This window comes from Borostomias antarcticus, assembly GCF_949987555.1.
Source record: "Borostomias antarcticus genome assembly, chromosome: 25".
Lineage (NCBI taxonomy): Eukaryota > Metazoa > Chordata > Actinopteri > Stomiiformes > Stomiidae > Borostomias > Borostomias antarcticus.
This window is the reverse complement of record NC_140258.1, coordinates 12,159,367-12,175,088: the sequence shown is the minus strand read 5'-3', so window position 1 is coordinate 12,175,088 and position 15,722 is coordinate 12,159,367. Positions and strand designations below refer to the sequence as shown.

Genomic DNA, 15,722 nt, shown 5'->3' with positions numbered 1-15,722 from the left:
ATCTGCTGAGGATAAATAACCTGAATATGTAAACACAGATGCAGATCGAACAGTGTCCTCTGAGGGAATGGCTAACCATCTGAAGGTCATCATTACTACTAGTTATTTTAAGTACTTCTACTTCAGGCCGTGATATACAAAACCAGCAAATATGTTTGTTTGTTTTATTGCAGGGTCAGATATGACATGTTGTGTATTGTTAGTTACAGTAGCTTTTACTAAGTCCGTCTAATACTGATGACAGCAGTCTGTGTGTTGAAACATTACATTACATTACATTACATTAAGACTATAGTTCCAGTGTGGACTGTGCAGGACTGGACATGTTCTTGATAACTGTAGCTTGTAGGTAAACAGAGACAGACAGTCTCACTAATCACACAATGCCATCACACCCTTAGACCAAGTGTGTTTACATAACACAGTTTAGGAGCTAGGATTTACATGGAGGCGGACTGCTACTGACAGAGGGACTGGACTGGCTGGAAGTGGTCCGGTCTCTAGCTATGAAGCACATTTTGTTCAAATGGACATTCAGGACAACGGGTGGTTCTAGGTTACAGTTTGGTCATGTTTGCGGATGAAACCAATAACATGAATCACACTGGATTTTATTCTGTGTTTTGCAGCAAATACATTTAATAACAGCCTACACAAACAAGACTGTACATGATGGGTTGTCACAATAATAGGAGTTTTGACTCTTTCTTTGTCTATGATTACACATAGCCTGTGCTGAAAGTTATTTTCCATCATTTTACGTAAATTGTGACAAAGATTGTATCATTGGGATATAAAAGGTTTTAGCCACGTAAACCATATCACTATACAACAAGTAGCCTATGTTATATCACATGTCATCACGTCTGTGTAATGTTATTTGATGTGTCTTACCAAAGACTTCTCGGTCCTGCAGAAGCACAGAGAGCGAAGATCCTTAAATCACTATTTCCCCACTGGTTCACTTGGAGCTTTATAAGAAACTTTGGAATGGAGACGAATGGGACTGAGTGGGTCTTGGAGACATTTCCATGTTATTCCATCCCAGTTCTGTGACATGTAAAATCTACATTAGTTTGTTAGTTTAAATAAAGTCTTGTCGTCCCGGGACTTTTTGTGTCATGAAAAGGATGTGGCTGTGTGAGGGACTTTCAGAGTCCTCCTCGAACTTCTTGGGTTCGTGTCCAACACCTTCTCCAAGTTCAGAGTGACCTCCCAGAGCAAACTATGCCACGCCTTCGTAAATGTAGAGTAAATTATTTGGTGAATAGCGCCCTCTGCTGGTATACCTGCACCCTGTCACCCTGTGCACCGAGTCGAAATGAAATTGCTTCGCTTATATTTTACTACCCTTGGTGGCAATAGGCAGTGTCAGCTATATTATCAAATCATTTACAATGTATATTTTTTTAGTTTTTGCTGTGCACAAGTGTAGCGACCCAAGTCACGGCGGGTGAGGGAGGTGGGGTGTTCAGTTGGTAGCAATCTGCAATCTCACCGCCTGATGCCACAGTGCACCTTTAAATATACATAAACCAGGCCAGGTCAAGCCTGGCTCATGTGCGTGGCTGGCTTGTTTCTGTTCAGGACTGGTAGGACGGAAGCTAGTCACGCCACTGAAATAGATGTGAATTTAAATGACATGAAATAATGTCTGATAAATTAAGATAGGTCTTGTCGCCTGGACACATCAGTTCCAAAACATAAACAGCTTATGAGGTACAAAACAAAATTGGATGATAATCATTGTTTTTTGGGGTATTTGCTAGTTAAATAATGGGTCTGTGGAGACCGACTAACATTAAAATTTGACTTTTGCACTTTCAAGCACAACCTTCTGCTGGTTTCATGTAGGAACACATCTCTGGTTGAAGACTACTAGTCAATTTCAAGTCATAAACCCCAAACAATTAATTTCAGTATATAAATGACGGTGTTCTTGTGTAAAGCTGGGTGTGGCCATCCTCTAAGCCACCTTCATCAAGATGGAGTGGTCGTCTTCAGTATGCTTGCAGAATAGCAAGAACTACTTTCATACTCAAGTCTCCACAAGAACGACAAAAGAAAGGAAGAAAAACACAAACCAGATGGGGTTCCAGATTATTGTCTTTATTTCAGTTTTAAAATTTGACAGATCACCCTGACATTTGGTTCAGTATATGAAGCTTGACAGTGACTGAACATGAGAAGCTCTCAACACATTAGAAACATGATCAAAAGTGGGCAAGCGCATCAGCTAAGCCGGAGAGTGCAAACTGGGGGAGGGGGGTCATTAGGGGACAGCGCTATATTCTCCTTTTCCACTCAACAGTATACTTGACTACATCTCCAACAGTTTCTAGAAAAGAGAGAGATCATCTGGTATTAGGAACAGACTCGTTCAAGTCAAACCAATCAGGTGTCAGATACTCAGACAAGATGAGGCTCTGGAAGCCAGCTGGGTGCTGCAGGGAGCAGAACGAGGTCTAGAGAACCAGCCTCTCCATATCATTCCTCCATCACAAACACTTCTACTGGCCGCTGGACAGTGCGTCATGGTGAAAAACACGTGAGATCAAAGATAGAAAACTTTACACAAAAACAAACACCCAGTAATTAGACTCAGTACAGTACAAATAATACAGACCTGAACATCTGCACTGGAGGGAAGCCCCACCTGTCCGTAGTAACTAAAACAAGCAAGCAGACCCATTCTAGGGCCAAAAATGCACTTTGATCCACCCTCACCTCAAGAAAAAAAGGTCCCCACCAAAGCCCCCCCCCTCTCAGAACCTCCACTCAGATCTCAGAAGTTAATTTAACAAACATGATTGCAGGTCATTGAGCCCAATTCCATTTTTAAAAGAAAAACAGGACATGAATTAAAAGTGGGAAGCAGCTACAGTTTTTCTCCTTTAAGTCCTACAGGTCAGATTGTGCTGGTGCTCCTCCTCCTCCTCCTCCTCCTTCTCCTGCTCCTCTATACCCACACGTGGCGCTTGCAGTGGGCCACCGCCTAAAACACCAGACAACAGCAGCTGGTTACACAGACCGTCTGGGGACAGGACTTCACAACATACAGACCTTTTAAGAAGGGCTTCACAGCATTGAGCCATTTCACTAGGGAACACGATGGCGAAGGCGGAACCACGGATCATCAGCATACAAGGAAGATTTTCATTTTATTTGTGAATGTCAAAACATGCAGCAGTACAGTATTGTGGAGTGCTGTCAGTAGTGTGTCAGTATTGTAGAGTGTGTTGGTACTCACATTGCAGCGTTGGGCTGTAGCCATGTCCTTGCACCAGAAGGAGGGTCCCCAGCTGCACTGCTCGCTCCCCAGTAGCCTCTGCACGGCTTCGGGGCACGCTCCCACTTTCTGGAACACGCACAGTCAGCACTATGAGCAACCACCTCTGGGCTGGTATTCACAAACACATAAGCCCTGCTTACTATGCACTTAAGTCACTTGGAATTTGTTCGTCATTGCACTGTGGAATTATTTATATACTGCATCAAAAATCCCCCTATATACATGGTCTTGTAGTTTACTATCCCTTATGTTTATGTAAAGACAAGTTAATTTTTATTGTGTATATTTCTTAATGTTTGTGTGTATTGTTTCGGATGAAGCTACTGCTGCGTACATTTCCTCCAGGATCAAAAAAGTATCCCTCTATCCATCACTATCCATCAGCCAGGAACTTGGGTGGACCATCCATTACTGTGAGAGTTTTGATCCATGTCAGGAAAAAGGATATCGTCTTTGGCTTCACTTAAAAAATCATTACTATATTACTAAAGCACAGCTAAAGAGACCTTTGTCTCAATGGATCCCCCTGCATAAACAAAAGGTTATATTAATTATTAAACCCATCATCAGAGCAGCAGCGGTCTCCTCACCATGCAGACGAAGTCTGGCTCCAGCATCTGGAGAAGCAGCTGCACCAGCATGGGCTCGTACTGCTGCACCAGCTGATCACACTGGGGAGAGGAGAGAGGAGAGTTAGCATGGCTAGAACCACAGACAGGTTAGGAGCTAGCGTTAGCATGGCTAGAACCACAGACGGGTTAGGAGCTAGCGTTAGCATGGCTAGAACCACAGACAGGTTGGGAGCTAGGGTTAGCATGGCTAGAACCACAGACGGGTTAGGAGCTAGCGTTAGCATGAATAGAACCACAGACGGGTTAGGAGCTAGCGTTAGCATGGCTAGAACCACAGACAGGTTAGGAGCTAGCGTTAGCATGGCTAGAACCACAGACAGGTTGGGAGCTAGGGTTAGCATGGCTAGAACCACAGACGGGTTAGGAGCTAGCGTTAGCATGAATAGAACCACAGACGGGTTAGGAGCTAGCGTTAGCATGGCTAGAACCACAGACGGGTTAGGAGCTAGCGTTAGCATGGCTAGAACCACAGACAGGTTAGGAGCTAGCGTTAGCATGAATTGAACCACAGACAGGTTAGGAGCTAGCATTAGCATGAATAGAACCACACAGGCTAACAATTAACTAAGCTGCAGATAGCAGCTAGAGTTAGAACAGCTATAACTTGTAGAGCAGCTATAACCAGAAAAACTAAAAACACAGAATCACCATGTTGACCAGATTCCTGTGACATCTACCAACACACTATTAACCACGTCTGACTCCCTACAACCCCCCCCCCCCCTATTAACCACGTCTTACTCCCTACAACCCCCCCCCCCCTATTAACCACGTCTGACTCCCTACAACCCCCCCCCCCCTATTAACCACGTCTGACTCCCTACAACCCCCCCCCCCCTATTAACCACGTCTGACTCCCTACAAGCCCCCCCCCCCCCCCCCCCCCCCCCCATTAACCACGTCTGACTCCCTACACCCCCCCCTCCTCCTCCTCCTCTTCCTCACCTCGGTCCTGACGGCTTCAGGCAGGAAGCTGCAGACCTTCCTGACCGCGTCCTCGATCTCTGCCGCGGTGGCGTTCTGCTCCAGAATGCCATCGATGTAGCGGACAGCCATCTTACACACGTCACAGAACCCTCCGGCCTGGAACCGGGTCTGGTCCATCACCGCTGGGAGGGGGGGACAGAGGTCAAGGGTCAACATCGGTTATTTGTCATATGTACACAATACAGGTAGCCTAGAGATGGACTCCACCTGGAAAGAGGAAACCAGGCAACGTGAAGCTCAATCAGCGACTTTGAAAATCAATAATGAGTAGCAACAGTATGCCATCAACAAAGACAAAATCTAAGGACTTAAAATCTTGAAATGAGAAGTAATTTCTCCAGAAAGAAGAGGAAAACGGTAATTCAGACAGGCCGTGCGCCGGTACTCACGGATGTAGGCGCGGCTGGCGTCCTTGCAGAGCCCGAGCACGGTGCAGACGGTCTTTGGGTCGGCCTGCTGCACCAGCAGCTCAATGATGGCCTGGCCGTAGGCCTCAATCAGGTCCTTACACTGGGCGGACAGGGAGGCGGGCAGCACGCTGCAGACCTTCTCCACCGCATGGATCACTTCCGCCTGGGGGGAACAAAGAAATTCCGACCGAATTCAGCAGTCGTCGTGTCATCTGTGTCGCATTGTGCTCTGACCAGATCGTCATGGTGTCGTTAGCTAGATCGTCATCGTGCTCTGGCCAGATCGTCATGGTTTCGTAACTAGATTGTCATGGTGCCATGACCAGATGCGTCGTTGTGTCATAACCAGATCGTCCGTGTCAGAGGGGCGGTGTTAAGTTACTTCAGAGGGGCGGTGTTAAGTTACTTCAGAGGGGCGGTGTTAAGTTACCTCAGAGGGGCGGGGGTAAGTTACCTCAGAGGGGCGGGGTTAAGTTACCTCAGAGGGGCGGGGTTAAGTTACCTCAGTCGTCTCATCCTCCAGCATTCCCTCCACCTCCTTCATCACAAACTCACAGATGGCGCACTGAGGGGAGTCGCGGGCACGGACCACGTTCTGAAACACAGACGGACAAATGACATGCGTGTAGCGTGTTCAGGAAGAGACATGTTCTACAACATGGGACAGCAGTCAGAGTCCACGGTCAGCAGCTACAGGGTTAATGCGGGATGTTGAGGCTTACACCGGCAGGCTTGGCAGGAACCAGTTTGACAGCGGGCACGGACTTGGCGGCGGGGGCGCTCTTGGCGGCGAACAGACTCATCATGGGCACAGACTTTTTGACGGCGGTGCAGAAGCCGGCGCGGATGCAGATGTCCTTGGGTTGCTGAGGACAGATGAGAGAGCCGTCAGATGTGGGCAGAGGAGCCCGACCCCTGGTCTGTCCTCCCAACAGCCTGCCGTTAGGCTGGAACATGCATGTTGACATGAAATACACCCATGCATGTAAACACAAACAATATGCACTATGGCAACAGAAACGTCCCTGTCGTGTTCTTCACTGTAACAGTACATGCCTCAGGAGACCTCGCCCAGTCACAACCCAGCATGCAGCCAGACGGGTACAACACAGACATGACACCACCTCTGCCTTTGCTAGGCTCAAATCCCTCAGCTAGGGGGGGGGGGGACACCCGTCCGTCCCCCCGTCCGTCCCCCCTAGACTTGTCCAGAGTACGACCCAGACCCATACATTAGAGCATCAGGAAGACTACACGTGGCCGACTCATTTATTCACCCAAACAAAAACGGTATGTTTATATATTATATATATACACATGTCAGCTTTTGAATGCAAATAATGTAAACATTTCCATGCAGTTGTAGAGCAGCAGAGGTGAGTTGATCTGACAGACAGGTGAGTAGCACTAGTGGACAGAGCCGATAGGCAGACAGGCAGACAGGCACCCAGACAGGCAGACAGGCACCCAGACAGGCACCCAGACAGGCAGACAGGCACCCAGACAAACACACCGAGGAAGCAGGAGCTAAGGGGGAGAGGCTAGGCTACAGTTCTAGGACACACAGATGACCTACCTGTTCCTGAGAGGGGGGGGGGCAGCACACACACCCAGAGACACCCCAGAGCAGGAGAGAGAGAGCAGGGAGGCAAATGAATGGAAGGGCAGGAAGAGAAGAAAAAAGAAGAAGAAACAAAACAAAAAAAAAACGAATGATTAAAGATGCGAGTGACATCAGCACGAGAGGTACTGCGGTAAGACTGGGTGGTGATGTCACCAGCACCACAATGACGTCATCACACACCTGCTCGACCTTTTAACCTTTTAAACACTGTGCCAGGCAGAGCACCATGTGACTTAGCCGTCTGGTCAAGATGGACAGATGCTGTGTGTGTAACATGCCTTTTTTTTCCTCCCAACACTCCAGCAGGAACTTCAATGTGTCAAGAAGGATGAGAAAAGGATGAGTCCACTAGATGGATGAGAGGAGGAGGAGACTCACCATGGACATGAGCTGCTGCATCACAAGAGGAGCATACTGGCTGATGTACTGCTTACACTGAAACAGGAAGACACACACACCGTCAGATAAACACAACACACACACACTGCAACAGGAAGACACACACACCATCAGATAAACACAACACACACACACTGCAACAGGAAGACACACACACCATCAGATAAACACAACACACACACACTGCAACAGGAAGACACACACACCGTCAGATAAACACAACACACACACACTGCAACAGGAAGACACGCACACCGTCAGATAAACGCAACACACTCAACACACTCACACTGCAACAGGAAGACACACACACCGTCAGATAAACACAACACACACACACACTGCAACAGGAGAACACACAGTCTGAAACCACACTCAAACATCCACGCAGAGACCAACCATCATGCAGCATCAAGTGAAGTTGTGTATTCAACAAAGAGTCCATGACTTGAACACACACACACACACACACCGCCCCCCACCCCTCCCCCCAGCCAGACGTCTGTCTCACTATGTCGGAGATGCCGGGCCCCAGCTGGTCACACTGGGTCTCGAGCTGAGCGATGAGCGAGTTGATGAAGGAGGCGTTGGTCTTGGCCTCCTCCTGGGTGTCGGTCAGGAACTGGACGCAGTCCTGACACACGTCAGCGTTCTCCTGGAGGAGAGAGAGAGAGGGGGAGGGGGGGGGGGGGGGTATGGGGGAGAGAGCTCAGACCACAATCAGACATTAAGTGTACCCACCAACACTGGGTGAGTAAGAAACTGGGAAGCTGGCTAAGAACCCCCCCTACCCCCATACTAACTTTACGGAACATGTCCCATCTCAGTATTAAAACATACTTTAGTGAGTTGAGTTCAGGGTGCAGCTACCTGGTTAGGGGCCTCCTGCTTGGCCTTTGGCACCTCCTGGGGGTAGAGGAGCTGGGGGATGTTGAGGAGGAAGGGGGCCACCGCCTGAGGCAGGTCCACCTGGGGGATCTCGTTGGACAGGATCTGGGCCTCAGCCTGGAGCTTAGCCAGGGCAAACTGCTGGGTCACACACAGCCCTATCGCTCCACACACCGTTCCGGGGTCCTCCTGGAAAACACACACACACACACAACACGAAAGGGGGGAGGAGAGATCACACACAACAGTATGGAAAGTATGGTCTGTTTCCTGCCTGCATTAATTTTTTAAGTATTAATACTCTGAACTGAAATTAATTTAAGTATTAATACTCTGAAGTGAAATGAGTATTGTACATCTTTACTAGATGTGTCAGTGCGGAAGCGTCAGACAGATGATCAGAGAGCAGGAGAAAGATCTTGTGATTAGACAGAGGAGGCCCACAAAGACGGCTCTGTCTGGCTCATCATGGCCCTAGCCGGGGTCCCCCATCAATGGGTCCCATTGTGACCCCTCACAGAAACCCTACTGTGTGTGTGTGTGTGTGTGTGTGTGTGTGTGTGTGTGTGTCAGAGGGACAAACAAAAGCCTTGAAGCTGGGGGGATAAACTGACCAAACGCAGATCAATCTGCACAGAACTTCAGATCAGCTCTCTTAGTCAACTCTAACGTCTAAAGAGAGACAGAGATGAACAGTGGGGTACATGATGGTGTAAAGTGGGGTACATGACGGTGTAAAGTGGGGTACATGATGGTGCAAAGCAGCAGAGGTTTGTGAGTTTTGATAACGTTGGTTAATAGTACAATTAAATTATAACACAGCATAATTTTAAAGCCCATGTGTGATTGTGGGATTCCATGTGATTGCTTGGTCGAAATGCTCTTGTCCGACCAAGTTTCTATTAGGCCTAGTTGAGCAATAAAGCTCATTAGACAAATACAAAATAGGCTAGCCTATATAAAATACACTGCATTTCCTAATTAGACTGTATTTTCTAATTATATGATTTATCTTCTGTTAAGGCTGATGACTGATTTGCGAGGTGCCCACCAGCTCTCCTGTGATGATGCCCATCAGGATGGGGTAGTAGCTGTCCACCATCTCCTTGCACTCTGCAGACAGGCCCTTGTCTGGGATCAGCTGGCACGCCTTCTCCAGGTAGCCCAGAATCTCAGACTGGTGGGGGGGGGAGGAGAGATCACACACAGCAGTTAGACAGTTAATCACACTGGGGGCGCCCCGGTAGCTCACCGGGTAAGGCGCGCACCATATGAAGGCTAGTCCTTCGCGTGGCGGACTAGTCCTTCGCGTGGCGGGTTCGATTCCCGGCTCAGGTCTGTGCCGCATGTCCTCCTCTCTCTCTCTCTCTCACACGTTTCCCGTCTCTCTACACTGTCCTATACCATTAAAGCTGAAAAGCCCTAAAAAATATCTTTAAAAAAAAAAAAAACACAAAAAAAACAGTTAATCACACTGGTCAGCAGGACTACTATTAGTGTAAATCAGTACACTAACATGGAAGCAGGCTTTTAAAGTACATTATTCTGACAATTGTAACACAGAATAACTGGATACCAGACACAGCCTCGCCCCATCCCTGTCTCACTCCACCCCCTCTCACCTCACACGGCCTCGCCCCATCCCCGTCTCACTCCACCCCTCTCACCTCAGTAGAGTTGTCCTTCAACAGCTGGTCCACCACAACCAGCACCTCCTTGCACAGGTCACATGGCACGGATTTCTGAAACAGACGGGACAGGTTGCTCAGCAACAGAGACCGCACGCACGCCAAGGTCTCTACTGCAGACTGATCCGGGTGTGGACAGGTCAGAACGGTACATGGCATGGCGGTGTGGGCTGGTTCTTCTCACCATTTGGGGCTGGTTCCACACATTCTGTTGGCAGTGGGTCACCGCTCCGCATTGGGACGCCGTCTTCACATTGTCACACCAGTAGTAGGGTCCGCGAGCACACTGCTCTGTGCCCAGGAGGGGATTGGCCACCGCTGCAGGGAGAATGGGGGGGGGGGGATAGTGTTACGGTTAAGTTGTCTGGGGCTTCGTTAGGACAATCATTACTTTCCTGTCAAAGCCAATCATAACCTATCATCACAATAAGTCATGTAAGGTTGGTCTGCTCTATAATTGTTTGTTGGATTCAACATTGCCAAACGACCAGTTGTACTAAAAATCCTCCATGCTAAGGCCTGGGTTACACAACGTTGAGACGAGAACGAGAATGAAATCAAAGTTACAGGAGCATTTCGACCAAGCAATCACATGGAATCCTACAATCACACATGGGCTTTAAAATTATGTTGTGTTATAATTTAACTGTACTATTAACAAACGTTATCAAAACGAGATCAGCTTTGCCAACTCACTCTCGAAATGAGAACGAAAACAGCCCTTGCAGCGTTCTCGAAACTTCATGGGTTTTCACAACGCAAAGGGTGCGTTTGTTTGACTGCGAGGCGCAAACGACAAGTGAAAGTCTAAACGGGGGGTCAACGAGCTTGTGTGGGTGTGGGTGTTTTCCACATGGCTGAACTGAGGGGAATACCGGGACTCACTTCTTCATAGAGCTCATGGTAAGAACTTGGAAACTGAAAAACACTGATGCAAAAGACCTTGAGCCGGTCAAAACAAGCCAAGATTGTTTTATAATCACCAGGAACAACAACAAAAATATTTTTAACTCGCATTCCAAATCCGCTTTAGCAAATACTGCAGCCTTCCGTCTAAACCCTGGGGGGTTTTACACCACAGATCCAGACACAATGCACAGACGACGGTCATTCGATAGTTGGTTTGACCAAAGGGAAGTCAGCTAGCTACAGAGAGAAGTGGGTTCTTTTAGTTCCAAGATCCAGAAAACACTGCACTGATTTGGAAACCACACAACACATCACAGCGCATTGTGTTGCCTCTGGGTACGAAATGCGCTATACAAATAAAGCTTTGATTGATTGATTGATTGATTGATTGATTGAACACTCCAGCAGAATGTGAATTGATTGAGAGTTAGGCAAGTAGAAGTCTGGGTCAATGTCCAAAACCTGAGGAAAACTGCTGAACTCGGACCCCTCCACCTGAACCTGGTTGCAAATCTACAACTGGGCCAAGCTCTATACTGTTGTCTTCCACGGACAAGCCTAGGCCCAAGTCTATCTTCTGACAAAAGGAGATGTTTATCCAGCAGAACCACCCAACACATCTGAGTTAAGCACTTCCTCAATTGTCAATTGGGTTTGAAAATGTCTGGTCACATTAGAGCTGACCTGGAGAGACCTCAAACACATTGACCTATATTGTCTCTCTCTCTCTTTCTCCCCCTCTCCGAGTTAGCAGTACCTTCCGGGTCTTTACTGTCTGTGACACACACACACACACACACACACACACACACACACACACACACACACACACACACACACACACACACACACACACACACACACACACACACACACACACACACACACACACACACACACACACACACACAAAAGGGGGGAGGAGAGATCACACACAACAGTATGGAAAGTATGGTCTGTTTCCTGCCTGCATGTGGCACTCAGATAATGCACCTTTGAACATTTCAGGCACCTACACTTCTCACACACACCATACTTTGCATGCAATTGCATTTTATTGCACTGTTGTACTGTATCACACTGTTCTTTTTTTATCTTGGATTTTTTATTCTGTCTCTATTCCCCCTCATTCTATGATTGGTCAATGATTCACTCCCACACAGCAGTGCTAAAACTCTCCTCTTCACTCCACTGCTCACATGATGACTCCAACCCCAACCCCCCCCCCCAAAAAAAAAAACTGTTGTTGCTCAATCAGTCACTTGTGTTGATCACAAGGACATGTTTCAGCAGTTCTCCAAAGAGAATTATTAAAGTAAGAATCTCACTTGTCTGTTTTACTGTCAGTCTTTTTAGGGAGGAGCATAAATCCATAAAAACATGTCTCTCCCTTTCTAAACAAGTAGGTCATCTGTTTGGAGTCTGTAAAGCCCATAAGGTCAGTCAGCCAAATGCAATGTGTATAAGTCCTTGCCAGCTAATCGTCACTGATCACATTAATCAAATTTTGAATGAGTGAATCTGAGCCTGCTGTAGGTTGCCAAGCCCAGCTGAGCATACTGCAGGTCTAGCCTATATAGGAGACATCTTAGCTTCATTTCTAGCCTCTGAATTTCAACAATGAATGTTCACTGTTGACCCCAATTCTAGAAAATATAAAAAATGCTAGGAGAAAGCCAGTGTATTGTCTCATATCCAAATCAGCAACTTTCACCCAGAAAGCAGATCACTTTTAAGGATGTGCAAGCCACAAAAACAAGCTAACAGGAACCGATACCTAGTCAGTAAGACTCATTGACGCCTTGAGGCTTGATCAAAGATCACAGAAATCACACGCCATTGTTCCGCTTTCACTCTTAATGGCAGGGAAGCAAGAAGTAACCAAACCTAGTTAAATAAAATAGCCTAGCAGGACCCTAGATCACCTCCGACCACAAACGAACGCACCATTAGCTATCATAGCTGCGTTTTGGTAAACAAAAGTTAACACAAGCAGAGGCCATTGCAAGCTACAGCATTCGTGTTTGAACTCTTATTAGCCGTTTCCCAATTAACTTGACTACGCTGACATGAGTATTTCTGCTCTTTTAGCTATCACGTTATTTAGGACTACTCCTAAGACAGCTATCACGTTATTTAGGACTACTCCTAAGACAGCTATCACGTTATTTAGGACTACTCCTAAGACATTAAGTTGGACTTTATGAGTCTTACTCTTAGGTTTCCTCAGTGGAAAATGTCAAGTGCTAACTACACATGTTTCACTTCATGTTTTTGATCATGTGGTTTCACATCCATGTATCAGACTTAGGGCTTTGTTCCTTGATCTGGTTCTGTAAAAAAGGGTCTGAATGAGTTAAACTAGTCAAGGGTGCTCCCCCTCGGGTCAAACCAGCAAGATCAACCCATACTAGTTTGATGGATGTACTTGTTTCTACTTGCATAGCTGGTTGTGGCCACCTTTGCCTCAGTGTCCTAGTTTTGCCAGGTGTTTTATTTAATCATTCCTAGTAGCAAGTCGCAATTTGCCACCTCCAAGTTATAAACGAACGCACCGTAATTAGCCAACTAGGTGAGGCTACTGTGGTTGGTAGGTAGCACACAACCCCAGTCTACCGTGCTAGCACAGCTAGATACGCACTTCAACCTTCGCGGAAAGCCTCTTGTATTAGTCCCGTTTTCCTGTCAACATGAAATATCATACTGTATCTACAAGATGTAACGTGAGCTAAAGCGTTTAAGAGTTGGTAAAACATATTTGTTTTGATCTGTAAGGGCTGATCCCAAAACAGCCGGGCTGCTTCCGCAAACAACAACAACAACACAATAGCTTCACAATATGCAACCATAAAAACTAATTTAGCAACACGAGAAATAGTCAGTTAGATAACTATGAAGTTAGTAGACTAACATGTGTAGTATCCTACCTGACGAGATGAAAAGCAGAGTAAGGAGAAGCATGACTCCGCGGTTCTAAGGTTCTGTTGGTTCCTTTGGGGAACGTGTGAATGGATGGTGATCCGGGTTCTTCTGAGCAGCGCAATGCAGGCGGAGGCCTTGTTGATGCTTATATTCAGGCTGAGGTCAGCTGACTGCTGGGCTGCATGTGACTGCTCTGCTCTGGGCGGGGTTGGTTGATCCTCCTTTTAATCCACTGGGTTCCGCATTTAATCTAGACTAGACGGATCATTTAATACACTGCTTTATACACTAGAAATATGAGTCATTTTATAAAATAATCTTACCAGCTACATTATATATGAATAGGCTCTGTGCACCAGCTTCACTACTTCCTGAAAGTCACCTGGGCTTCTTTATTTCCTGTCCTATATGATTGGATTAAGTGATTAATCAGGTGTGCGCTGGGTCTGCCGCACACCTGATTAATCACTTCATCCAATCATATAGAACAGGAAATAAAGAGGCCAAGTGACTTTCAGGAAGTAGTGGAGCTGGTGCACAGGGCCTATTGATCCTCCTTGCACTGGGTTCCGCATTTAATCTAGACTAGACGGATCATTTAATAAACTGCTTTATACACTAGAAATATGAGTCATTTTATAAAATAATCTTACCAACTACATTATATGTGAATTTCTCAAAGGTTTCTGGCTCACCGTCAGCTGACTTCTGAGCTGCATGTGACTGCTCTGCTCTGGGCGTGTTTGATTGATCCTCCTTTTAATCCACTGGGTTCCGCATTTAATCTAGACTAGATCCTCCTTTTAATCCAGTGGGTTCCGCATTTAATCTAGACTAGAAGCCGGATCATTTAATAAACTGCTTTATAATTGCTTTTTGTTTTAATGCTTTTAATTTGTCCTGCCTTTTGTTTTAAATGTCTATAATGTCTTGCTTTTTGTTTTAATGCTTTTAATGTCTCATGTAAAGCACCTTGAATTGCCCTGTGGCTGAAATGTGCTATATAAATAAACTTGCCTTGCCTTGCCTTGCCTATACACTAGAAATACAAGTCATTTTATAAAAAAAATCTTACCAGTTACATTATATATGAATTTCTCAAAGGTTTGTGTGCTCAGGTGAAATTAGACGTCATTCGTAGCCACATTGCCGATCTGGAGGCAAGTGCACATTTGGCTGACTCTCCGTCACGCGCTTAAACTTTACTCACACATTCAAGATGACTGAACAAGAGTCCTTAAATAGAAAAGTGGAAACCGTCGCCATCATGCACACCCAAAAGGTTCCGGGGTGAATGCTCCCTTATTCATGCTGATTAGTTTATTGAGGAAATCTGCTGATACTCTAGATACAATCTGGAAGTTTTATATTGTGGATAATGTCGTATCTTTTTGTCTTGACTTGGAAAGAATCTTCTGGAGAAAAATGCAGTTTAAACCAAATTTATTGAGCACGCCATTCGGTCAAATTTCAGCGGTACTGAATTCTCAGTATCGTGTCTTCAGTTTTTAAACTGGCTTCAAGCCAGGAATCACATGACAACAAATTTGCATACAAGGGAGGTACATTTACAACTAGTCTTGTAATTGGTCAATAGGTGTCACTGAGCTCTGCCCCCCCTCCGGACATGGGGGCAGTCTTGGGGTTTTTCCGGTCCTGCTTTGATCACCTGTAGGCTTCCTGACTTCTTCTTCAGAGGTGCCATCTCTATTGTTCCTCAGGGGCAAAGGAATGTTGACTCAGGAAAGGACAATTGTTTGTCATCTACATGATAAACTAATTAAGTTAACCAAGTTCCTACTGCAATGAAGTTGCTTGTAATTACAGAGTTCTATCTAAAATTGAGTTTATTCATTATTCTTAGTAAATGATTACTACCTGAGAGTAATCCAAATGTATTGATGTAATACCGTATAAAAATACACTACATATCCCCCCTTCGAGGCGTCTTAACGCCTCGACACAAAACAA

General features: G+C 46.2%; 1 protein-coding gene across 1 annotated transcript; it reads right to left on the bottom strand.

The window, feature by feature from the left end:
• Positions 1–2,095: 2,095 nt before the first annotated feature.
• On the bottom strand, positions 2,096–13,896 carry psap (prosaposin). Its single transcript, XM_084458662.1, has 14 exons — positions 13,757–13,896; positions 10,105–10,238; positions 9,900–9,974; positions 9,284–9,409; positions 8,215–8,421; positions 7,856–7,999; positions 7,324–7,380; positions 6,044–6,187; positions 5,824–5,916; positions 5,301–5,484; positions 4,870–5,033; positions 3,883–3,963; positions 3,251–3,358; positions 2,096–2,995 (listed from the first exon to the last, which is right to left on the bottom strand). Exons 1-14 carry the CDS (start codon positions 13,788–13,790, stop codon positions 2,960–2,962), a joined length of 1,587 nt encoding a protein of 528 aa, XP_084314788.1. The 5' UTR covers positions 13,791–13,896; the 3' UTR covers positions 2,096–2,959.
• Between the last annotated feature and the right edge of the window lie 1,826 nt (positions 13,897–15,722).